At 35.1% G+C, this 26,719-nt stretch overlaps 1 protein-coding gene across 1 annotated transcript in view; it reads right to left on the reverse strand.

Moving 5' to 3' along the window:
• Positions 1-3,656: 3,656 nt before the first annotated feature.
• The window catches only part of SREK1IP1 (SREK1 interacting protein 1), a 44,180-nt gene continuing 21,117 nt past the window's right edge, over positions 3,657-26,719 (reverse strand). The window contains exons 4-5 of the mRNA XM_030321932.2: positions 8,964-9,036; positions 3,657-6,158 (exon numbers count right to left, since the gene is read on the reverse strand). Coding sequence (XP_030177792.1) covers positions 5,969-6,158; positions 8,964-9,036 — 263 coding nt within the window. The 3' untranslated portion in view covers positions 3,657-5,968. The remainder of the gene's footprint in view (positions 6,159-8,963; positions 9,037-26,719) is intronic.

The following is a 26,719-nucleotide window of genomic DNA, read 5'->3' on the forward strand; positions in this document are numbered from 1 at the left end:
TTCGTAATAATACTTCTCAAAAATTCATCATGCACAAAGCAAGACGCAGCTGTGCTTTTGATTTTTCAGTTAATTTATTAAAAACCCACTAAGGTTTCTGATCATGTGCAGAGAAGTTTACTTTTATTTGCTAATTAAGATGTTCCTGCAGTACATGAAATTATGCTAACACTTCTGGAGAAATTAAGGAACTTAAGATAACAAAGACAAGCAAACCTATGCCAGTGTGGAACAATGGGAAATTTATGTCACATTAGCAACATTACACAAGTCTTTGGATACTTAGCGGCAGTTCGTTTCATGAGACGGTACTGGATACGTAAATCTCGGAGGGAATGGTCTTGTAAAATAGAGGTGGCATGTTTTTAAGTCTCTTAGACATGAACCCCTTGCCTTTTTCAGAGGGTTTGTGGGGCGCACAATGAATGTATTGCTTTTATAAAAGCTAACATTCGAGAACAGAGTATGTCACAATACATGATCTTAATAATAAATATTTTCAGCTTACCAAGGGATAACCGTAACACGAATCCTTCACTGATAGAGTTCCTAAGGAACTTCTATAATGAAAGTTATCAAACACACAAGTCCTGTGGTTCCACCTAAGCTACTGCAATAATACCACATAGACATCTAGAAATAAAACTACAGTTTCTGCAAATTACAATTGTCTTAAAAGATTTTTTACGCATAAGTATGATTTCTATCGTAAGAACACAGGCCTGGGTGTCTGAAGGAATGCACTAAGAAAAAAGGATTAATTTTCAGCTGGCTCTGCTGAACACATGTACTGTGCGGTGTAAAGTTATGTAGTTGGAAGACTAGCCTTTCACAGTGTGTCAGACACAGCTTCTCTGGTCTGAGAGGGGGAAAAAAAAAAAGGAAAGCCCTATTGCACTTGGGCATGCAAGGCTAAGGGTTAGAAACTTGGGACAATTAGGCTGTCAAAAGTTTTACCAAGAACTGGGGATATCTTCTGGACCAGCACTGTGCAGCAGAAGTTTCTGTGATGATGGAAATGTTCTTTCTGTGTCTGCCCTGCTCATAGTAGCCACCAGTCACCTGTGGCAACTGGGCACTTAAGATGTCTCTAGAGCAAATGAAGGATACCTTTTATTTTAATTAATCCAAATTTAAATAGCTACATGGGGCTATACTGAGAACATAGTTCCAGATCATTATTGACACATCTGCTGCCTATGTTGATTTCATTTTGGCTATCTTGATACACAGATAATAATTATAGTACTATAGATGTTGCCTCAAGTAAAAACCTAGGTTGAGAAAGTTTAGTTGAGGCAGGGGTACAGTTCTACTTTTGTAGTTCAAGGGCAAACGCAGAAGCCATGAATGAAACAAGATGCAGACAAATTGGTCAAGGCCAGCACAATGCTCACGGTCTCCCAAACTCCTCTTTTTTTTTTTTTTTTTAATTTTTTTTTTTTTTCAACGTTTATTTATTTTTGGGACAGAGAGAGACAGAGCATGAACGGGGGAGGGGCAGAGAGAGAGGGAGACACAGAATCGGAAACAGGCTCCAGGCTCTGAGCCATCAGCCCAGAGCCTGACGCGGGGCTCGAACTCACGGACCGCGAGATCGTGACCTGGCTGAAGTCGGACGCTTAACCGACTGCGCCACCCAGGCGCCCCTCTCCCAAACTCCTCTTAACCTGTGAGACATACAGGAGCTGGCCGTGGCTGGATGTGTCCTGAGTTGTGCCCCTGGAAAGGCATCCCAATTCTCTGGCATTCTGCACATTTTTAAAAAAGGTGGGAGGCAACAAATGATGGTCAGAAGACCCTGGGTTTTGTGTGATTACAATTGTGCTGGCTTAAGAAGCGTACTCTCCTTGGTTGCCAACTGCCCAGGGAGATTGAATCTCAGCACTGGTACTAGTTATAGTCCCTGCCAAGCCAGGTCACCTGAGGGAGAGACACAGGGCTCAACCAGTGGACCAATTGGTATGTGTCTCTGTTGCTTTGAAGCAGTTGGTGCTTCACACATTGAGACAAAATATTAAGCAAGACGTCTTATCAAATCACAGCCGAGTCTATACAATGAAAAATATACTTTAGATGATTTATTTGGGTGTCACTAACCTAGTGACAGAATTTGAATCAGTCACAAATAATCTAAAAATGTAAAACACATTTCAAAGTATGTACTTATGCATGTAATTCTGGGGACGTGTCTGATAAAGAACACAGTAGCTTTATGTGTTTTTAGAAGACTTAAGTCACTGGAATTTTTGGTAATAATCAAATCTTAGAAAGAAAAGTGGGTCTAGAAGAAGAGTAGAAATAACAGGACATAAGAGGCTCAAATTATTTTCTATGCGGTCTTCTTATGAGAGCAATTTCATCTTTGAAAAAAATTGTTTAATAGGATTTCGAAGTGGATGAAACCAAACCCCAATAAAGGCCATATCTTTCCTTAAAACTCTCTCATGGTGTCTCATTGCTTACAGATTAAAGTTCAAGCTTCCAAACACGGAACATAAGACTTCGTTCTCTTGTTCCTGAGAACCTAGAATGGTAGTCTCAATTCTTACCACATCCTGCCTTACATAATGCTTGTAATTCTTGACACACACACAACTCAAGTTTTTTTTACTGTGATCTTTGTTCACAGTACCCACTCGTCCGTAAATGCCATGAGTTCTATCTTCAGTCTCCATCAAAATCCAAGTCAGCCATCATTTCTTTAGGTAGCCTTTTCTCACTTCTCCAGACTAAGTTAAGTATCCTTCTGTGTTTTCATGAACGCATGTTCAGGTCAATCACTGGATTTATTATACACTGATGTGTTCTGTTGTTTCTCCCACCAACTAAACTATGAACCCCTTCAGGGAAGCAAGTGAGTCTTATTAATCTCTGTATCCCCAGTACTTAGCAGAGCGTTTGCTATGCCAGGCACTCAGTCAATGTTTGCTGAAGAAAGGAAGCAATGACATTTTCATCAACATTATTAATAACTCTTCAATCTAGTTAAAATGAAAGTGACCTAGGGTTATATAATTTTAGACGGAGTGAACCGTAAATATAGACACATAAAATTGTTTTATTCCTTATTTATTGATGTTTTGGCCTCAGAGAACCAAAGCTGTGAACAGATGTACATTAGGGGCAAGAACTAGGGATACCTCTGAGAGATTTTCGTCAAAAGAGGATACGGAGAAAAGAAACAGGGAATTTTGTGGGGAGTGGATCCATCAGCCCAAAAGCAATAGCCTGAGTATTTAGACAATCAGGTTACAGATACAAATCTAAACATAAAATCTATATGCATCTGATCAAAAAGACATACACTGGTTGCTAAGAATGTAAACCAAATATCAATTACCTGCTTAAAGAAGTTGAATGTGTTTAACAGGTATATTAATAAATTCAACCTTTACCAATACAGAATGCTACCTGCCTACCTACAGCAATTTCTAAAATGAATAATATTACTTGAATTATACTAACATATTGATAATCATCTACATTAAGGACTGGAAGGGTTCTCAGAGATAATTGGGTATAATATATTACAGATCAAATACACCAAGGCCCAGAGAAGCTAAATAATTTAGTTGAAAGTCACGAAGGTAGTTAGAAAGGCCAGGACTTTTTGGATTTTTACTATTAAGTTCAGTTTTCCTTCTGCTACGTACATACTGCCTCATAGAAAATCTCACTAATTTTCTCCTAAAATTTATTAGTGAGATTTATATCCAATCCCAACAAGATCACTTTACAAGAAAACCAGTAAAAAGAAATAAATTTTATTCAGATGACAGGTTTTATAAACTATTCTCATACTATGGGGAATTTACTCAAGAATAATTCCAAGAATGTATCTAGGGGAGAAAATTACTGAGCAATAAAATTTTTTAATTTGCACACTGTATTAGTTAATGGTGCTGAATTTTATGTAACTCTTTTGGACCATTATCAATTGTGTTCCCATTCAGAAAACAAATCTAATGAGCCAATTTATAATCTCTACGATTAACAGAAATAAAACTCACAAATAACTTTAGATTACTTTTGTTTCACTATAATTATTAGCATTTTTAACCATGTTAAAATGGGATGAGGCCATCCTTGTGCATGCAGCATTTTCCTATCATTTTTAAGTTTTTTATTTTTTTTCATTATGATAATGAAAGAACCGTATTTTCAGAAAATACAGCTAAAAAAATACTGAAAATACAGCAAAGGCCAAACAAACAGTTAAAAATGTAATAACTTAATAACTCTATGTTTCTCTCTCAACACCTGACTAAACTATTTAAACAAAAGAGTTTCTTTCTGAAGAGGCCATATGATGAAATTAGGTGATGGAAAAGCTAGAAGAGTGAAAGCTTCCTCAGCTATAAAGCTAGAAGAGGGATGTGGGTGTAGCTTCCCTAGATCTCAGCATGGTAAGCAGATATTACGAGGAGCTGTGAGCTCCCCCAGTGTGAGTGAGGTCATGTGAGCAAGGGGAGCTGGATGAAGAAAGAATCAGTACATTTTTCCAGCTTGTGAGGTTACATGTACTTACCTGGTTTCACCATAATGAATTTGCCTGACGCCATGTCTGTAGGTTAGTAATCTGAAAATTTATAACTGCACCACAGTGAGTACATGCAATCTTTGGTGCTGTGTCATGATAAGTGATTGATGTTTGATGCTGCTAAGTGCTTAACTCACTGGGCGTAAGGGATATCCAAATATCAAGCAAAGTAAGTAACACTGATCATTGTGAAATTAAGTGTAAGAAACATTTATATCTACTGATATATGCTTGAAAATGCTTACTCATATAAAATTTTCATTGTTATATAAAGGCTTTCATGATGCAACTCCCTGGCTCTTATATTTTAAAAAGTACAGAATAAAATTCTTAACCCTAAATTTTTGTCACTGCTCTTAAGGTCTAAGAATGAAGTAAAAGAGAGAAACACCCCAAACTGGTCATTTTTGAAACCATAAATTCAGTGTGAAACCTGCTTCAAAACTACAAATTATTTTAGACAAATAAATATATATGTTCACATTTATAAAAAATTTCCACATTACTCATAGAAACAAGCTTCATAAAATTTACATACAGAATACAATAAAAATCAGTTCTAATAATGATTTAGCTGTCATCCTCCTAATTAAAAAGTTCTGTGTTTGAGGTATCACTTTAAGAGATGCCAATATGGCACATTTGTAAAACAACCCAGGAGTCTATCCTAAATATTCTACCCAACACAGCATCATCTCTGCAAGACTCTGAGAGGCTGGACTACGCTTGTCTTTTTAAAAGAGGAAGAGAATTTTAATTGTTACAATAACAGAGGAGGCAGGTACTAGACACTCTGCATTTCATGTAACAGTAAAACTTCCTTATAAGTATTTTCATTATCTTCTTGCCAATACCATTCGCTTAAAATGTCCTAGTTAAGACCAGTGAAGCAGCTTCATTTCCTATGACATCCAAAAAAGTTTCAAGATTTAAAAATGACAGTGAAAAACTTCACTATTTTTATACATTACCATAGGAAATAAAGCTATTAAATTTTTCAGAGTCAAGAGCAAAACATTATCCCCTACCTCATTTTATCACTGGAAGGTGGACACTTGATTGAGCAATACTCATTAACTGCTAGGTAGATTACCTGTGTTGACTGGAGTAAAGCCATTTACAATCAACTTATAAAGTAACAACACTAGTCAGACACAGTCATGAATACCAAAAATGATGTGTTTTGTATGTATAAATATCTATATTTGGGGTGTGGCTATCAAGTAGTAAGACTGATTCAATACTTTAGAGTCAGCACATTAAAAATCTATTGCCAGAAGACAATGGTCCCATATACGAAAAAAATGTCTATATGGAAAAGGCTGTGATTTATTGCAAAGCATGATTATATAGCAAATTCCAAGGAAGGTCAAATAATTTCTAAAACCAAATTTTAAAATTTAATGGCTTAGGCTGAAGATTCAGTTACTTTTTGCAGATCTCAGAAGGATTAGGGGTGGAAGAATGCTTTTCCTTTTTTCTCTTCTTTTTTTCCTTTTTGTGGTGTTTCCCCCTTTTTGACTTATTCTTTTTTTCTTTTTTCTTTTCTTTCTTCTGATATTTTTGTTTCTTTTGTTTTGAAGTGTCCTCTTCAGTGGAACTGGATGAATAAGACCTATGGGCAATAATAGAGACTGACTGATAACTGCATTTATGGCTAATAGCTAAATTTAAATGGGATTTAACTGCCTGAAATCATTCTTGGAGCAAAGTGGGGTATAAACAAAGAAACTCGAAATGTGCTTTATATATTTGTATTCTCTTAAAATACAGACTTCAGAATTTTTGCTCCTTGGTCATAGAAGCTGACAAAACAAATAACTCTATTTTGCTCAACTCTAGTATTAAGTTTTAAACTCAGTAAGGATGCAGTAATTTTTCTGTGATTTTCAGCTTTTCATCCTGTTGTACCCTTCAAAATCTTATAAGCTAAACAAAGTGGTATTTACCAAGCCTTTATCATATATACAATTCATTTACATACACAATAACTTGTTAGCATATTCTCTTAAAAGAGCTACAAAAGGATGCAATTATGTAAAAAGGGCTATATGTGTACCTTGGTAAAAATGGGTGAAAGCTGAAAATTAGCTAAATAAAAGGACTTCTGTTAAATTCCTGTTCAAGTGATACAGATGAGCACTTGCATTCCAAAGTAATTTTCACTAGTTACAAAAAGAGATGTTTTAAATGCATACAAGTAGGGGCGCCTGGGTGGCACAGTCGGTTAAGCGTCCGACTTCAGCCAGGTCACGATCTCACGGTCCGTGAGTTCCAGCCCCGCGTCGGGCTCTGGGCTGATGGCTCAGAGCCTGGAGCCTGTTTCCGATTCTGTGTCTCCCTCTCTCTCTGCCCCTCCCCCGTTCATGCTCTGTCTCTCTCTGTCCCAAAAATAAATAAACGTTGGAAAAAAAAAATAAATTAATTAAAAAAATAAATAAATAAATAAATAAATGCATACAAGTAAATGAAGATGATTTATCATTATTCTTTATTTTCTAATATTCCTCTAATACTAGATTTGGAAAAAAACTACGCAATTCCTTCCTCTAGTATTAAAAAAGAGAAAAGTAACAAAAAACAGAAAAGCCATCTCTTAAGATCTTATATAAGTAGGTATACAACAATCTCCCCACACCCAAACTCTAAATGTGTCAGAAGACAGAAACTGAGTCAATTAAAAATAAAAAATAAAAAGACACTTTTTTTTTTTTGTTTTTAATGTTTATTCAGTTTTGAAAGACAGAGCGTGAGCAGGGGAGTGGCAGAGAAAGAGGGAGACACAGAATTGGAAGCAGGTTCCAGGCTCTGAGCTGTCAGCCCAGAGACCAATGAGGGGCTCAAACGCACAAACTGCAAGATCATGACCTGAGCTGAAGTCAGTTGCTTAACCGACTGAGTCACTCAGGCGCCCGAAAAAAGACAGCTTTCTAAAAAGGTAGTAGTGAGCTAACCGTTAGAAGTTAAAGCCCAAACTAAGAAAACCTGACACAGACCTACAGTAAGCAAGAAATAAATGCATGAGACTTCAAGTCTGTGTCTGTCAGTGATTCTCATGAATTACTTGACTGAATTTCTTGTTTAGAAACTCCGAGTTTTCCCTCATTTCTGTAATGCTGTATTTCTTTCTCCATTTTGTCTTACTTAGACTTCTGGCTGTTTCCTGGTCTTATTTTCTCATGTATTCTCTTATTCCCTCTTCATCTCTGTTATTGTCAACTCTTGCCTGTTTTCCTGTTTTAAAGACCCTACTTGACCTCTGGATTCTGAGTAGAGCTTGTTTGTACATTTTTCTTTGGCTTTTTTGGTCCTGGATTTTAATTTTTAAGGCCCGGTGTTAGACTTGCACATAACAACTCCAAGAGGTGGCAAAATCTCTGCTGAGTATGACTAGAAAAGTTCATTTAATTTCAGGCCCTGTCTGAGGTCTGTGAGACCCAAAGTAGAGAGGCTCAAATAAATAATCTGTTACAATAAAACAAGTATCTTAGAATTTGGAAGAAAACAGATAATTTTATTTTGTCTATACACAATCCTTGCTGTGCTAATGCAAATGATTCAACAATACATTAGTCCGACTATAAAATACACTGACCTCTATCTTCCTATTAGCTTTTATGTTAAATATTATTTGACTCCCAACACTTGAGAGAAAATGAACTTTTCTAAATTATGAAGTAGCTGAGGTGTTGAAAGGTATGTATTAAATGCTCTATGAAGTAACACCTGATTTTCAGAACTTACTCTATTAGAGAACTAGGGTCCAAGTCAGACATTATTATTGTCAAATACCTTAAAAGATATCTGTATATATACGTTTATTCTAGTATATATGAAACTGTACTTGTTAACCATAAAAGAAGCTGCTTCTTAATTCTTGTGATCAATTGCTTTAACCAGTTAGTTGTTAAAAGAGCTGATACTAAAAATTCATTGGTGGCTGATGTGGGTTCTGAAAGACCTGAATGAATTTTTAGAATAAGTGGGTACGTAAATCCTATTAATAACTTTGTAGCCATTGCAATGATATTTTGAGAATACAAATACTTAAGCCCCAACTTTATACATAATGAGGACAAAATATATATGTAAAGAATTTAGACATCATCCAATTAAAAGTGTGGCTGATGTTTTAAACTCTAAATTCTAGAACACAAATAGAATACATAAAAGAAGGGGGGGGGCTATTATTTATTTATACCTTAATTTGCTCCAAGAAAAAAAATTCAAGGTGGCTGAGTATTGACTTTAGTTTTGATTCCTCAAGGACTGTTATTTTACTGAAACAACTGAATATCTGATCCCCATTAAGGAAAGAATTAGTGTTAAATTAACTGGACTACACACAAAATATTAAATTTTATAATCCATCTGGGATTCACAGTCCTGCTTTTAAAAAACAATGATGTTAAAAAAATACCTTTTTCTTTTTTTTTTCAACTTGATTTTCTCTTTGCTTTTTGCTTTTTTCTTCTCCTCTTCTTCATTTACTCCTGTGTATTGAGGGGAAAGAATCAGGACACCATGAATCTGTACACTAATATGGTATGTATACAGTTTTTCCACTTTGGTTACTGGTTGATGAATTTTATTGGTTAGGATACTGCACTTCTCTTGTAACAGTTTCTCCTTTCTTGTTTTTCAAATTGAGGTATAAATTGACATATAACATTGTTTATTTTCAGGCATACAACATAATGGTTTGATATTTGTACACATTCCAAAATATTTGCTGTAAGTCGAGTTAACATCTGTCACCATGTTACATACATACCAACAACATTTTTTTCTTGTGATGAGGACTTTTAGGATCTACCCTCTTAGCAACTTTCAAACATACAATACAGTACTATTAACTACAGTCAACATGCTATACATTACAACCCCATGACTTATTTATAACTGGAAGTTTGTAGCTCTTTTATTTATTTTTTAAATATTTTGTTTTTAAATAATCTCTCCACCCAACATGAGACTCAAACCTACAACCATGAGATCAAGTGTCCATATTCTATCCACTGAGCCAGCCAGGCACCCCGGTACTCCTTGACCAGCCTTATCACCTGCCTCTAACAACCACAAATCTTTTTCCTTTATCTCTGAACTTGGCTTTTTTATGTGTTTGTTTCTTTTTTAGATTTCACATATAAGTGAAATCATATAGTACTTGTCCTTCTCTGACTTATTTCACTTAGCTTAATACCCTCAAGGTCCACTGATTATTTTTATTTATTGAGAAGCTTATAAAAATATTACATGCTTTTTATAAAAATTTCAACTACTACTAGGTACATTAAATAAAAAATTCAAGGGGTGCCTGGGTGGCGCAGTCGGTTAAGCGTCCGACTTCAGCCAGGTCACGATCTTGCGGTCTGTGAGTTCGAGCCCCGCGTCAGGCTCTGGGCTGATGGCTCAGAGCCTGGAGCCTGTTTCCGATTCTGTGTCTCCCTCTCTCTCTGCCCCTCCCCCGTTCATGCTCTGTCTCTCTCTGTCCCAAAAATAAATAAACGTTGAAAAAAAAAAAATTAAAAAAAAAAAATTCAAGTACTCACTGCTAATTCCTACACCGAATCAATGTCAACAGTTGGTGGGTACTATTTCAGGTCTTAAAAAACAAAACAATACAATCAAATACAGCTTTTTTTTTTTTTTTATTTTTTAAAGTAGGCTCCATGCCTAGCCTGACGGGGCTTGAACCCATAACCCTGAGATCAAGAGTTGCATGATATACTGACTGAGCTAACCTGGTACCCCTCAAATACAGGTGTTTAAAATTTTCTTTTTCAAACAAAATGAGGATTATGGTATTCTAGGATGTTAAGATCACAGGACTGTAAAGAAATCTAATAATATTTATGTCATTGGTACCCTAGAAGGAAAGAATATATACTACTCTCTAACTTGTTTCTGAAATACACAATTTGGTGTGTTTTCTGTTAAGCTTGCTCTCCATACAACCAAATATGCACATACAATCACTTATACAAAATAGTTACAAATAAGTCCCAAGTTTTTCTCTTTTTTGAAAGATGGATAAGTGATATTTTATATGGCATATAAACACAGTGGCATGTATAATATTTTGCAACTTATTTCATATTTGTCAAAAATCAGTTGCACAGAAAAAAAGTAAGTTGGACTTCTGCTTCTGGGAAGAGGAGCAAGTGTACTTTTCCTATTTCTCCCAGTAAGTTCAACTAAAAATACCAGACATTGTAAAAACAAACATAAAAACTGAAAAGTAGGGGTCCCTGGGTGGATCAGTCGGTTGAGTGCCCGACTCTTGAATTCGGCTCAGGTCATGATCTCACAGTTCATGGATTTGAGCCATCTGTCAGGCTATGAGCTAGCAGTGCGAAGCCTGCTTGGGATTCTCTCTCTTTCTGCTCCTCCCCTGCTTGTGCTCTCTCTCTCAAAATAAATAAGTAAACTTAAAAACAACAACAACTTTAAAGTAGAAACAAGACAGACTAGCTATGGATCTTGAAATCCAGAGAAAGACACAGGAGTGAGTTCTGTGGAATTCTTGCTTCCTTTAGCCCAGACTTGGAGCTGAAGAAGCTGGCAGCTTTGGCAATGTCAATACAGGTACAGATAAAAAGATTTCTCTAGCCTAAAGACCAAAACAGAGACAGCCTAGTGACAGATAGGTTGTAGGTAACAACTGCCCTTACTCAAGCCGAACACCACAGAAAAAACTGGCACAACCCCCACCCATGTCAGCAGACTCTGAGTGAGGAACCTAGACATTCCCCCTTACCAAGCTGTGATAAGATCTCCCAATTCCTCAGCATGAGTAGTCTAAGTAGGTAACCAGGACCTTTATCACTACCCAGTAAAGAGATCTCCACTAATAGTGTCAATAAAGACCACTTGGGAAGCCTTGACTTCTGCTGCCAGCCAGTAGTAATGAGGTACCCCTCCCATCTATGCTGAAATGATGTCAGAATATATCTAAGAAAGTCGGGGCACTCATCATCACCCAGTAGTAAGTAACAAGACCACTCCCACCATGGGATACCAATGGGGAGCTGGAACTCATCCCCTCACCCAGCAGTAACAAGAAGCCATGACCACTTTGAGTGTTGGCAGAACCTAAGTGAGGAAACAGAACCTCTGTCTCCCCCTGGCAATAAAAAGTCACTTTCTCTTCTGGGGTGGTACCAAAGAAAATCATATAAAAGACAAGGTTTAAGGAAAGCCAACGTTTCATAATACAATATAAACATGTCCAAATTTTGGTTGAAAAGAACTCATCAAAGTCCAGAGATCTTAAATTGAATGAAAAATGAAACAATCAATATAACAACACCACAATGAGATTATTTTTAAAATAATCTAAAAAAGATTTTAAAGTAGTCATCATAAAAATGTTTCTAAGAAACAAAATGCTTGAAAGAAGTGAAAAAAATATGAAAGCCCCCCAAAATGGGACAAAATCCAAAGAACCAAATAAAAATTTTAGAACTAAAATGACAATAAATGGAATTAAAACACTCAGTGGATGGGCTCAATAGCAGAATGCAAAGCACTGAATAGAAATATCACTGAATGGGAAAACAGAACAATAGAAATCACCCAATCTGAGCAATGGAGAAGAAACAGATTTAAAGAAAAGGAATGAGACTTGGGGATCTGTGGGATAGTAACACAAGATACAATATTTGTGTCACTGGAGACATAAAGAGTATAAAGAAGGAGGGGCTTAAAAAGTACTTGAAATCCATATCGAGATATGAAACTTAAACTTTTGAAAACTAATGAAAAAAAAATCTTGAAAACAGCCAGAGAAAAATAATGTATTACTTATATGAATGAAACAATTAGAATGAAAGCAGATTTCTTATTAGAAAGCATGGAAGACAGAAAGAAGTGGCCATTTTTTAAATGCTGAAAGAAATGTCAACCTGGAATCCTCTACCCAGTAAAAATATTATTCAGGAATGAAGGAGAAATTAAGACATTCTCAGATAAGGAAAAAGTAAAAGGATTCGTCACCAGCAGACAGACCCTAGAAGAATGGCTAAAGAAAATTCCTTAAATGGAAAGGAAATGATAAAAGAAGGAACACTGGAACATCAAGAAGAAAGAATAGAATAAGCAAAAACCTGAGTACAAAAGGCTTTCCTTCTCTTGAGTTCCTAAATTATGTTTGATTGTGGAAGCAAAAACTACACCATTGTTTCATGAGGTTTTAAATGTATGTAGAGAATATATTTAGGACAAGTGTATTGTAAAGGAAAGAGGGTAAAGGGACATAAAGGGAGGCACGGTTTCTACTCTGCTTGTCCTGGTAAAAAGACAATACCAGTAGATTGTGGTAAATTATGTATATATAATCTAATACCTAGAGCAACCACTAAAAATGCCATATAAAATATCATAGAAAAATAAAAAAAAAAAAAACCACTATGGACACAATGTGTCTTTGACACTACAGAAAAATTATATGCAATTCTATAGGTGTTCCAGTGACACTATAGATAAAACTAAAAAATGTTCAAGTAGTAATCCACAGGAAGGCAGAGAAAAAAAAAAAAACAAGAATGAAAAAAGAAGAATGAAAAACAGAGTGAACAGAAAACAAATAAAAAGTGGTAGGATTAGCTCTAACATATAAAAAATTACATTAATGTAAAAAAATACCAATTAAAAGAAAGTGGTTGGTAAAGTTGATTGAAAAATATGATTCACCTATACACTGCGTACAAGACTCCCACTTCAAAGAAAAAGATATAGACACACTGAAAATAAAAGGATAGAAATGGATATGCCAAACAAGCATTATCAAAGGAAAGCTAGAGTGACTGTATTAAGATCAGATAAAACAGACTTCAGAAAAAAGAAAATTACCAGTGAGAGAAAGGGCCAAAATAATGATAAAAGTTTCAACTCACCAATAAGACATATCCTAAATGTGGATGCACCAAACAATAGAGCTAAAAAATACATGAAGCAAAACTGAGAGACCTTAAAGGACAAACAGACAAATCTACAATTCTCTCAACAATTAATAAATACTACACATAAAGTCAGCAAGAATGCAGAAGAACTCCACAACCATCAAACAATAGAATCTAAACAAGATTTAAAATCACTCTACGCAACAAGAGTAGAATACACATTTTTTTCAAGCACCTACAGAACATAGACCAAGACAGAATATATCCTGTGTCATAAAACAAATCTTAACAAATTTAAAAGAACTGAACTCATACAGAGTTATGTCTCTGTCCTTAATGGAATCAAATGAGAAATCAGTAACAGATAACAGGGCAATTTCTAAACAGTTGGAAACAAAACAACACTTTTAAATAATCCACTGGGCAAAGAGGAAGTCTCAAGGAAAACAAAACACACTTAACTGAATGAAACTGATATATATTAAAATTTGTGTAACACAGCTAAAGCAGTGCTGTGAGGAAAATTTATAGCACTAAATGCTTAGGATAGAAATGAAGAAAAGTTTCAAATTGATTATATCTTAACTTTGATCTCAAGAGCCTAGGGGGAAAAAGCTAAATAAATCCAAAGCAAGTACAAGGAAGAAAAATAATAAAGCACAAGAATTAATAAAATTGAAAACAGAACAAAAAATTAGAGAAAAAGAATGAAACAAGTAGCTGGTTCAATAAAATTGACAAATCTCTAGGAAAAATGTGAAAGAAAAAAAGACACAAATCATCAATATCAGAAATGAAAAAAGGGTTACCACTACAGACCCTATATACATCAAAAAGATAAATGAAAGCTATGAACACCCTACAAAAATAAATGTGACAACTTGGAGAGTATGGACCCCTTTCTCAAAAAGCAAAATGCCACAACTCACCTAACGGAAGTAGATAATGTCAATAACCCTTTAACTATTGAGGAAATTGAATATCTAACTTTAAAACTTCTAAAAAAAATCTTCAGGCCCAGATAACTTCACTGAAGAACTCTACCAAACATTTAAAGAAAAATAAACACTACTTTCATACAAATCTTATGCAATTTTATCCAAAAATAGAAGAGAAGGAAATTTTATCAATACTCTATGTAACTCTTACTCTGATTTCAAAATTAGACTAAAATAGTACAAAGCAAGAAAACTACAGACCAACATCTTTCATGAATACAGATGGAAAAATCCTTAACAAAATATTAGCAAATAGAATTCATGGATACAAGGCTGGTTCAATTTTCAAAAATCAATTAATATAATCTACCATATTAACAAGCTAAGGAAAAATCATAATATCATACTGATCAATGAAGAATTGGCAAAATCTGACAACCATTCTATAATAAAAACTGTAAAAAAAATGGGAATAGAGAGAATCTTTCTCAACTTGATAAAAGGCAACTACATAAAACTTACAACTAACATTACACTTAATGGTGAAAGTTTAAGTGCTTTTGCCGTCTAGGATTAGAATCCAGGTAAGAAAGTCATCTCTCACCACTCTTTCTCAATACAGTACTATAAGTTTTAGGTATGGCAATAAAACAACAACAAAAGAAAAAAAAACAAGAAATAAAGACTTATTGATTAAAGGAGAAAAATAAAACCATTCCCATTTGTAGATGATATGATGGTTTACATAAAAAATATCAAGGAATCTATAAAAAATGAAATAATTGAGTTCAGCAAGGATATAAGAGAAATAAACACAAAGGTATTGCCTTTCTACACACTGGTAATAAATACACAGAAACAAAATTCAAAATACACCATTTAGGAGATAAATTGCCTGCTGTAACCGCCCAGTTGTGCCTGTCCACCAGACACCCACTCTCGCAAGAAGAAGCCTCTCTTCACTGTGCTCAGTCTCTGCATCCCTCCTTTGATTGGGTCAGGGGGCTTATTTCTCACAAAAACTACACAGTAATCTATGTAAACAAGTCAAAGACCTACATAAATGGAGAGACAGACTAAGTTCTCGTATTGGAGACTCAACATAGTAAAGATACCTATTCTCCCTAAACTGATATACATGTTTAATGCCATTCATGTCAAAATCTCAGCAAGATTTCTTTCTAGACATAGAATTATTCTAAAAATCTATATGGGAAGAATAGACAGTAGTTAAAATATTTCTGGAAAAGAATAAAGGGGGAAGAATAAGTCTACTCAATTTCAGGACATATTATATAGCTACCATTAATCAAGACTGTTGGCGGTGGTGGAAGAACAGACACATAGATCAAGGGAACAGAAGAGAGAACTCAGAAACAAACCCACACAAATATGACCACCTGGTTTTTGGAAAAAGTACAACAGCAATTCAATGGAGGAAAGATAGCTTTCCAACAAAGAGTGCTAGAATAATTGCTTATCTTTTTTTTTTTTTTTTAACGTTTATTTATTTTTGGGACAGAGAGAGACAGAGCATGAACGGGGGAGGGGCAGAGAGAGAGGGAGACACAGAATCGGAAACAGGCTCCAGGCTCTGAGCCATCAGCCCAGAGCCCGACGCGGGGCTGGAACTCACGGACCGCGAGATCGTGACCTGGCTGAAGTCGGACGCTTAACCGACTGCGCCACCCAGGCGCCCCCCCCCTTTTTTTTTTTAACGCTTATTCATTTTTTGAGAGACAGAGAGAGACAGAGCAAGAGTGGGGGAGGGGCAGAGACAGAGAGGGAGACACAGAATCCAAAGCAAGCTGCAGGCTCTGAACTGACAGCACAGAGCCTGATGTGGGGCTTGAGCTCACAAACCGTGAGATATTAACCTGAGCCGAAGTTAGATGCTTAACCGACCGAGCCACCCAGGCGCCCTAATAATTGCTTATCTTAAGCAAAAATAATAAAACTTGTCCTAAATATCTCATCTTCTACAAAAATCAACTCAAAATGAATCACGGACTTAAAGTGAAAATGTAAGACTACAAAACTTTTTGGGGAGAGTGCAAAAGGTGATTTTAAAGCATGGGGAAGGACGGTGGGCAGAGAGAGCTGCACTGGGGTTGTCAAGAATGAATGGTTATTATATACCATGGACTTGGAGGAGGTAGAGTCAAAAGGTAAGTTTTCAAAAAGATTTTCACATGCTAAAGACTCACAGACTACTGGAAGCCTAACTATTGTCAAACTAAGGTTGTTTTTCTCTCTAGAAAAGCATTAAGACAGTAGGGAGTTCCTGGATTTAAGGCTATTGATGGAATTGCCTTTTTCTTATAAACTGGTGGAGAGTCTAACCAGTTTAACCATTTGTTTTTTGTCCTTTCTTGTTTTGGGATAGCTGGGAGTATCCAAGGAATACCATACATGTACTACCTGGGGGGTGGTATGATAGCTTGTAAAAAAAAGTAAAGGGGACCATCTTTGGGATCTAAAGATAGGAAGAGTTCTTATCTTTGACACCAAAAGTAATCTAAAAAAGGAAAAATTGAGAAATTGGACTTTATGAAAATTAAAAACTATTACACTGTTCAAGACCTATTAAGAGGATGGAAAGATAAGCAACATATTAAGAGAAAGTATTTGCAAACCAGATATCCAACAAAGGACTAGAATCTAGAGTACATAAAGGATTCAACAGTAATGAGATGATGTTTAACATCATAGCAATCAGGGAAATGTAAGTTAAAATCACAGTGAGATATAACTTCACACCTATCAGAATGCTAAAATTTTTTTTTTAAGTTTATTTATTATTGGAGGGAGAGCATGAACAGGGAAGGGACAGACAGAGAGGGAGAAAGACTCTCAAGCAGGCTCTGGGATGTCAGCATGGAGCCGGACGTGATCTCCAGCTCAAGAACCCTGAGATCATGACCTGAGCCGAAATCTAGGTTGGATGCTTAACTGACTGAGTCACCCAGGTGCCCCTATCAGAATGTTAAAAAAAAAAAAAAAAAAAAAAAAAAGACAATATCAAATTCTGGTGAGGCTGCAGAGAAACTGGGTCATTCATACATTTTTGGTAGGGAAGTAAAATAGTATAGCCACTCTGAAAAACAGTCTGGCAGTTTATTAAGAAACTAAAGATACAAATACCATAAAACCCAACAATTGTACTTCTGGGTATTCATTTCATAGAAATGAAGATTTCTGTTCACCCAAATCCTGTTAATAGCAGCTTTATTTGTAATAGCCCCTAATGGTACACAAGTCAGATATCTTCCAGTGGGTGAAGAGTTAAACAAACTATGGGATATCTATGTGATAAAACACTACTCGATAATTAAAAGAAACAAACTATTGAAATATGCAGCAACCTCAGTGAATCTCTAGAGAATTACAGCTAGCTGAAAAAAATCTAAAAAGATTATATACTATATGAATCCATTCATAAAACATTTTTGAAATTACAATATTACAGAAATGGCAAATTTTTGGTTGCCAGAAATTAAGAAGGTAGTAAGGACAAAAGAGAAGTGGGTGTGGCTTTTAAAAAGGCAATATGAAAAAATAAATAAAAAATAAAGATTAAAAAGGTGATATGAGTGATGCAAATATTCTGTATCTTGACTCTACCAATGTCAGAATCCTGGTTGTGATACTATACTACAATTCTGGAAGATATTATCATTGGCTTGTAAAATTATAAAATTGGCTTGTCAGTTTCTAAAACAGCCTGCTAGAATTTTGATTGCGTTTAGTTTGAATCTATAAATCAAGGGGGGAGAAATGACATCTTAAAAATATTTAATCTTCTATTCCATGAATATGGTATATCTTTTGATTCATTCATTAATTTCCCTCAGCAATGTTTTATATGCTTCAGTCTTGTGCATCTTTTAGTCAGTTTATCCCTAAATATTTCATATTTTTAATGCTATTATAAAAGGTATTTTTAACATTTCAGTTTCTGATTGTTTATTGTTACAATACAGAAATACAATTGATTTTTTGCCCATTGATTGATCTTATATTCTACAACTTTGCTAAACTTCATTCTTAGGTTATTAGGTTCCAGAAGTTTTCTTTGGTAGATTTCACAGGATTTCTACCTAGACAACTATGTCACCTGCAAATAGTTTTCACTCTTTGTTTTCCAATCTGGATGCCTTTGATTTCTTTTTCTTGGCTTAATCTTCACCACAAAGTTGAGTAGTGGCTAGAATCTTCACCACAAAGTGATGAAGTTGAGTAGAAGTGGGAAGAGCAGACATCTTTGCTTTGTTCCTTATGTTATGGAAACATTCAGTCTTTTACCATTAGGTATTATGTCATCTTCCAGTTTTGTTTTGTTTGTTTTTTTTTTTTTTTTGATGTCCTTTATGAAGTTGATAAAGTTCCCTTCTTTTCCTAGTTTACTATCAAACTATCAGAAATAGACAGTGGACTTCTTTGAATTATTTAAAATACTGTAATTATCATCTACGTGTTCTTTTGTAAAGAGCTGTTAAAAATGATGAATTACATTGTCTTGTTTTTGAACGTGAAACAAATCTTATACTATTGGGATAAACTTCACTTGGTTATATTATCATTTTCACATATTGTTGGATTTGATTTGCTAAAGTTCTTTTAATTGCCTAAAATTGCTTAAAATTCTGTTTGTGCCTGTGTTTATAGGAATCTACTTTTCTTGTAGTTTCTCAGAGGAATGCTGGTCTTAAAAATTGAGTTGGAAAGTTCTCCATCATATTCAATTTTTAAGATCTTATGTAGAAATGGCATTATTTCTCCTTCAACATCTGGAAGAATTAGGAGAGAAGTCATTCAGCTATGGAGTTTGCTTTGTTGAAAGTTTTTAAGCTAACCATTTAACTTCTTTAATAGATGCAGGCTATTCAGTTCATTTTTTGAGAGAGTTTTTATAGTTTGTATGTTTCAACTAATTGTCTATTTAATCTAAGTTGTTCAACTTATTGGCATAAGGTTTTCCACAATATTCCCTTATTTTACTATCTGTATAATCTGTAGTATTATCACTTATTTCATTTCTGGTATTGTTTCTTTGTTTTGTTTTTATTTCTTTTCTTTTGTTTTTGTTTTGATTTTTTTTTTTGTTTTGATTTTTACCTGATCAGTTTGGATAGCAATTTTTCAATTTTATAGATCTCAAAGAACCAGCTTTTGGTTTTACTAATTTTCTCTATTGTTTTCCTATTTTCCATTTCAGTGATTTCATCTCCAATCTTTTTTTTATTATCTTTCTTCTGCTTACTTTGGGTTTCATTCACTTTTCTTTTTCTAGTGTGTTAAAGCAGAGGTGAAGTCATAAATTTGAGATATTTCTTCCTTCTAATACAGGAAGTTAGTGTTATAATTTCCTTTAGGTACTGTTTTATGAGCATCCCATAAATATTGTGTTTTTATTCATTCAGTTCAAAATACTTTGTAATTTCCTTTTGCATTTTTTCTTTGACCCAGTGGGTTATTTAGAAGTGTTAGGTTACATATATTGAGTGAATTTTCCAGGAAGCTGTCACTATATTTCTAATTTAATTTCCTTGTGGCTAGAGAATATATTTTGCATAATGTGAACCCTTTAAAATCTATCAAGGCTTGTTTTATAACACAGAATAAGGTCTATCTAGCTAGACATTCTGTGTGAACCTGAAAAAAATGTGTACTCTGCAGTTGTTGGGTGAGGTGTTCTATAAATATTAAAAAGGTCAAGTTGGCTGACAGTGTTATTCAAGTCTTATATCCTTTCTGATTTACTGTCTACCTGTTCCATCAATTATTGAGAGAGGCATACTGACTGACATCTACAACTGTACTTGTGAATTTGTTTATCCACAAGGATTTTCCGTAGTAGTTCTATCAGGGTTTGTCTCATATAGTTTAAATTTGTTATTAGGTGCATAACCACTTAGTATTCATAAACACTTAGTATTCATATGTCCTCTTCATTAACACTTTTATCATTTTAAAGCAACCCTCTTTATCTCTAGAAACATTCTTTGTTTTGAAATTGACTTGATCTGATATTAGTCACTTTAGCTTTAGCTCGAGATTTTTTTTTTTTTTGTAGCTATAATAAGCTCAGAATGACTACTGTAAACATGCCCCTTCCCAAAGTTATAAGAAACAAAGCAAATACATAGCTATGGGAACAATAACCTCTTCCGTTTAGGAATGATGGATAAGGAGTCCACTGACTAGATTATATAGAGAAATTACTTCTAATAAAAACAAAACAATCCCAGAATTTAAGACATCTTTTTTCCTGGCTACTACCCTTAGGAACTAGCAGTGCTTACGATAATAGTGTATGAGAATTCAAGCACTGAAGATGAAAGTTTGATTTAGACAGTTCAGTGTTTCTATACTACCATTCTTAAAACTATTCCACCTCTATTTATTGAAGGTCTTTCTGAGACAGGATATTGAAATGTACACAGGCATAGGGAAAAGAATTTGAGTTTCTGCAAAACAGGAATTTCTTGGCAAAAGATACAAACACTGGAGTAAAAAATTGAAGGCAAAAGCCTCCTTAGCACTTAAATTTTTTAACGATCATCAAGAGTGGCAGTCTCTTGTGTGACATACAGAAGTTGGAGGATATGATCCTGTGTTTAGAGACAACTCTGTAATAATAAGAAAAAACCGTCCAGTAGTACCTGCAGGGTCAGATACCAGATTTTTGTCTGCATATGTCACCAGGTTTGTAGCTACTCCAGCTGCTTTTAAATACTTGACTAGATAGTTCCCAACCTAGATCCATTCATCTAAATTTCCCAATCACTGCTGTGACTTCTAATCAACTACTTTGCAAATATCTTTTGTAGTTTTCTTATAAAAAGTACATTTTGAGCCAAACAGAGGTTTATTTCAATTACCCCATGGATTCATGTAAGCCCTATCTTTATGAACCCTGAAACCACCAGTGTAAGTCATTTACTTGAATCTGATTCCAGCAGTTACTAAAGGAAATAACAAATACAATTATGGTAATATGCAAATATCTCATTTTGGCATTTTTTCCTGGGCAGTGTTCAGTATCAACCATCTTTAAATGATATCAAGTATGAATTTAACATAAAACTTTTTTCATGTGTATTTATTTTTGAGAGAGAGGGTGTGAGGGTCTGAAGCAGGCTTTGCACTAACAGCAGAGAGCTCAACGTGGGGCTTGAACTCAGGAACAGTGACATCATGACCTGAGCCAAAGTTGGATGCTCAACCGACTGAGCCACACCTAGGCACCCATGACATAAAACTTTCTTTCTTTTATTTATTTATTTATTTATTTATTTATTTATTTATTTATTTATTTTATTTACTTATTTTCATAAAACTTTCTTAACCAAACCAAACCATCAAAATAACCCCAAACCTCCAAATTTGTCAAAATATATTTATTTTCTGGACTGAAATAAAAGAATATCATAAAATATTAAGGGATGTATGAGTAGAGGAACACCTCCTAATTACAGGTAAATAGCTAATTAATATTAAATAACACTAGGTAAAATAGAATGAGAAAAAAAATCCATACTCTTGAACTTCTTGGGTCCTTTGTAAATAGTAAAAATTTACCTTGACTTTCTGTATATTCTAATATAAACAGGTCTTCAAATATTTGCTACTATCATACACAATTCCAAAGGAAAGTTTCTCAGCAAGTTTAAAACACAGTATAAAACCTTAACAAGTTTCCTAGAGTATTGTAGTGTCACTAGACAGTAAGCATTTTCACACATAAACATACACATACACACATTGTGAGTCAATAAGATTGTATAATCCTCATCAGACACTGATTGTTCAATCTTTCCCTGTTCACAGCACTGGTAACACAATTTTAGAACGCTGTACAGGTTCCAGGTTGTTGATTATAATAAAACTGCAATGATTGTACCCATCCATGTCAAGTCCTGCTCTCACATTTTCTAATTTGTGTCAAAAAATTGATATATTTGTCATTTAGACTATTTTCTTGTTTTAAATGAAAGATTATTTTCTTTTAATTCCCTAAGTATATAAAATGCATTGAAAAATATACAATATAATAGAAATAAATACAAACAGAAGCAAAAAAGAACATAACATACAAAAATAAATTTTGGGTTTTATTTTTTGATGACATTTATCTCTCCTCCCCTTTATGTCTCTGTTTCATGAAAGCAGAACAACTAATTAATGTAAGCACATTAAAAATTCTTAGCTTTCTCCTGGCTCACTATTTTTATTGTCATTAAAAACAAAAACAAAAAGAAAAAGCACACACACACACACACACACACACAAAACTTAGTCAAGATAGTTGGTACAAGAGCTCCCCACCTTGAAGAACCAAGGCAGGATTCAAGGAACCCTCAGGAGTACTAAAGGATATGGCATGAGAACTCACAATCAATAGGTCAGTGTTTTACCCTGACCCCATCAGACATCCTGAGCAGTAACAGAAAGTTATCAATGGAACTAAGAACCACAACCTCTACACTCCCTTCTTCCCTGTATTTAGGAACCAATTTATTATTTATTTGAGTGGCAGGAGTTGGGGGCAGGGGGGCACTGGGCTTCCACTAGATAACCATGAAATAAATTTGCATCCCCTTAAAAAATGTTTAATGTTTATTTATTTTTGAGAGAGAGAGAGAGAGAGAGAGAGAGAGAGAGAGAGAGAGAGAGACGGAACATGAATGGAGGAAGGTCAGAGGGAGGAAGACACAGAATCTGAAGCAGGCTCCAGGCTCTGAGCTGTCAGCACAGAGCCCAATGTGGAGCTTGAACTCACGAATGGTGAAATCATGACCTGAGCTGAAGTCGGACTTAACTGACTGAGCCACCTGGATCCCTTTTATAATACTTTATTACTGAAATCTGCATGATATACAGGAATGAGCACTCTCCTGAGTGGGAGTCATGATACTGGGAAACAAGTTCTGAGCCTCTAAGTGACCATAGGCAAGTGTACCTTTTTAAGAAAGAAAATCTACATTGAGTCAGTCATTTTCAGCGTGAAAGTAAGGGAAAGCTGATTCGAACAAGGAAGTTTTATCCCTTCCTGGTGATTATGGTATGTTAACTCCCTCCCTTTCCTGCCAGGGTAGATTTGTCCCAGGTGTTCATATTGACAAATCACCTCTAGAATAAACCTCTATTCACGATGACAGTGTACTTTATCCTTCAAGATTCATATGGTGAAGGAAAAAAAGTGAAGAACCAAAAGACTGGATAATCTCCACGGTAGCAGAGCAGCACACTACAGTGTAAACAGTATAGGACCAGTAGGCAAGAAACAGAGATCACGGTGCTGGCTTCACTGTGATGTTAGTCACTTGGGAGTCATCTGTCTTCAGTTCCTTTTCTGTAAAACTAGGTTTAAATTATGTGTTTTCTAAGAGGATTACTAATTCTCAAGTTTTTGTTTTTGTTTGGTTTTGGGATTTGGGGGGTGGCGGTTTCTGTTTGTTTTTTGTTTTTAGACACAGCAGTGTAGATGGATGGGGTAGAAACTGTCCTTGTGGAATTGGCAATCTTGGGCTTTCTCTCCTAGAATCTTCAGCTTTGCTCCTTCAGCCTGCTCTCTATGCCTGGTGCCTGTCTTCCTGAGATCTCCTTTACAAGTGACCTAGGGACTCCCTTCCTATCTCCTCTACTTCCTATAAAGTCTTCTTTCTTAGGGTATATTCCCTTACTTTGGTAGAAACCTCTGGAATCAGTGCTCTCAGAAAGGGTATGTGAGAGATAATTTTTTTTTTTTTTCATTTTGAATGTCTGCCAATGCCTTTATTCTATTCCACACTTGGTTGATAATTTGGTTGGGTATATCATTCTAATTTGGATACAACTTTCCTTCAAAAATCTGAAAGCATTATCCACATCTACTAGCTTCCAGTATCACTTTAGAGAAGAACAAAGTTATTCTGACTCCTGATTTTTTACCTATGACTTGTTTTATCCTTGACTCTGGAAATTTCAATTATATTCTCATTTCCTATGATATGAAATTTTGTAACACTGTGCCTTTATGTGAGTCTAATTTTAACACTGTGCTTAGTACTGGTTAAACCCTTTCTTCTGGAAACTAATGTCCTTCAGTTCCTGGAAATTCCTTATCTATTCTCTATCTGGGACTCATGTGAATGAAGTATTTCCTAGACTGATTCTTCAATTGTCTTAACTTTTTTTTTCCTTCCCTTGTTTTGCTTGTTAGATTTATCTTCCATCTCTGTTAAGTACTTTATGTCTGCTTCTTTTTTAATTTCCAAAAGTTCTTTTGCTGATTTGTTCTTTTTATAGTATCTTATTCTGTTTCATGGGTGCTATATCTTATCTTTCTATAAAACTGGATATTAATGATTTCTGTTTTTTTCTCCTTTCACAGCCTGTGTATCCTTCAAGCTGACTTTTTTTGTTCATTGGTTGGTTTTAGTATCTATATTTCACTGGAGAGTCTTTCCTCAGAAATTTAGTGCTTGATGTTTGTCTAAAAAGCTGAAGCTTTGAGCAAGCAAAGCATGGAAATCTCAGCTTAACTGATAATGTGACTATGTCATGTCTTTGGTCATTGTCTTTATTTCTTTTTTCTTAGACTGGTCAGATCTCCCAGAGATAGATCTTCCGATCTTCTGCCTGGGTGATACATGTCTGGGAACCAAACAGGTGAAGATGGCTGGAAGGTTCTCACCTTTAACTTACTGTTTTCATATGTGTTTGGTATATCTCAGTTTAAAGACCCTTTGTTTTACCTGTCTAGAAAACAGAGCTGCAATAGCCTACTGAGGTAATGGAGGGAAGCCATCTGGCTTCACAGAGTAGGGAAAGGTAACTGAAGGGAATTACTTCAGATTTTTAACCAATTCCTCTGTTTTTAGCTTTACTGACATCCTCACAGAGGTACCTAAGGATACTCATTATCAAGTTGTCTGGGAGTTTTAAAATGTGCACTATCAGGTTACTCCTCAGATTTCCTATTATTAAAGGACTGAACTTTCTCAAGTATGCAGTCTGTTGTCACTAAACCCAACTGCTTTTCATAACTGTGTTACTATTGCTTCCTACCTCATTTTGTCTTTGTGCATTTATGTTTTTTTTTAAATTCTTCCATTATCATTTCAGTGGTGTTTCAGTAGGGAATAAAATCAAGTATATATACTCAAGCAGCTACTTTTACTTGAAGCTGTATATACTCAGCCTTAGTGATCCTCTTTGAGACCCTCTCCCTCTTCTGCCTTCTCAGCTTGTCCTAGTACCCTGGCATTTGACTTTTCATTTACCTTCACTAGATATAATATGGAAAGCTTAAGAAGTTTTAAGGTGTTTTTTGTTTATTGTTCTCTGATAATCTAAAGTAAGATTTTAACTTTTTGTATCTCTCATTCTATGCCTAAAGCCATATTCAAACAAGCTGCATTTTGATTGTGTGACATCTACCATATATCATTTTGAAGTCCACGGTGTATTTCCACATACAGCATTACACCATATCCCTAAAAGTCCCACTTCAAGGATAGGCCATTTTATATACAAGATGGGAAAGAAATGATTAAACAGCAGGTATACAATCTACTCCTTCTGTGAGGAGAGAGGAGCATGCCCCCAACAAAAAAAGAAGGTAACTTGGTCAAATCTCTTTGTAAACATGCTAATGACAGACCTCCTGGAAACAAATTAATGGTGTTTGCTAGCTAGAGAATACCTTTGGGGGTGGAAGGTGGAGGGTTGTACTTTTTCTCACAGTTCTAAAAGATAGAAGTCCACAATCAAGTTGTTGGCAAGAGAATCCTTATTTATAGACTACTTATAGCATGATGTACTGGATCTAAGATAGTTTATGATATATAATCCTGGAATCTATGGATTTATGCGGCATGGCTCACTGGAAAATGTAACTATATGGACATAACATTGACATGTTTCATGATTAAATGACTTTCTTTTGTGTAATGAAGAAACCTCATGTTAATCTTGGCCAGAATGGGTTGTGAAGGAGAAAGAAAGAAAGAAAATACCCAGGGAGCTGTGCTGGTGGCCCTAGAATTTCTGCAGTTTTCCCTATGCTTCATGATCATTTATGTACTTGAAATTCTTAGTAAAGCTTGGTACTGGCTAATATCTCTGATTTGAATTAGTGTGATTTGACAAACTGATCTTTTGTGTTATCCTACAAGGAAATTAAGGTTCACAGGGGTTAAACAACTTGTTGCAAGTCACTTGCTAAAAAATGGCCAAATGGGTCTAGAAACCAAGTCTTAAATCAGATTCTTTGTACCATGTGACACATCTTAGTGTGAAGGAAAAACAACAATAACAAAACCTGCTTTGTGGAATGAGAAATTGAT

The sequence above is a fragment of the Lynx canadensis genome, chromosome A1 (assembly GCF_007474595.2).
Source record: "Lynx canadensis isolate LIC74 chromosome A1, mLynCan4.pri.v2, whole genome shotgun sequence".
Taxonomy (NCBI): Eukaryota; Metazoa; Chordata; class Mammalia; order Carnivora; family Felidae; genus Lynx; species Lynx canadensis.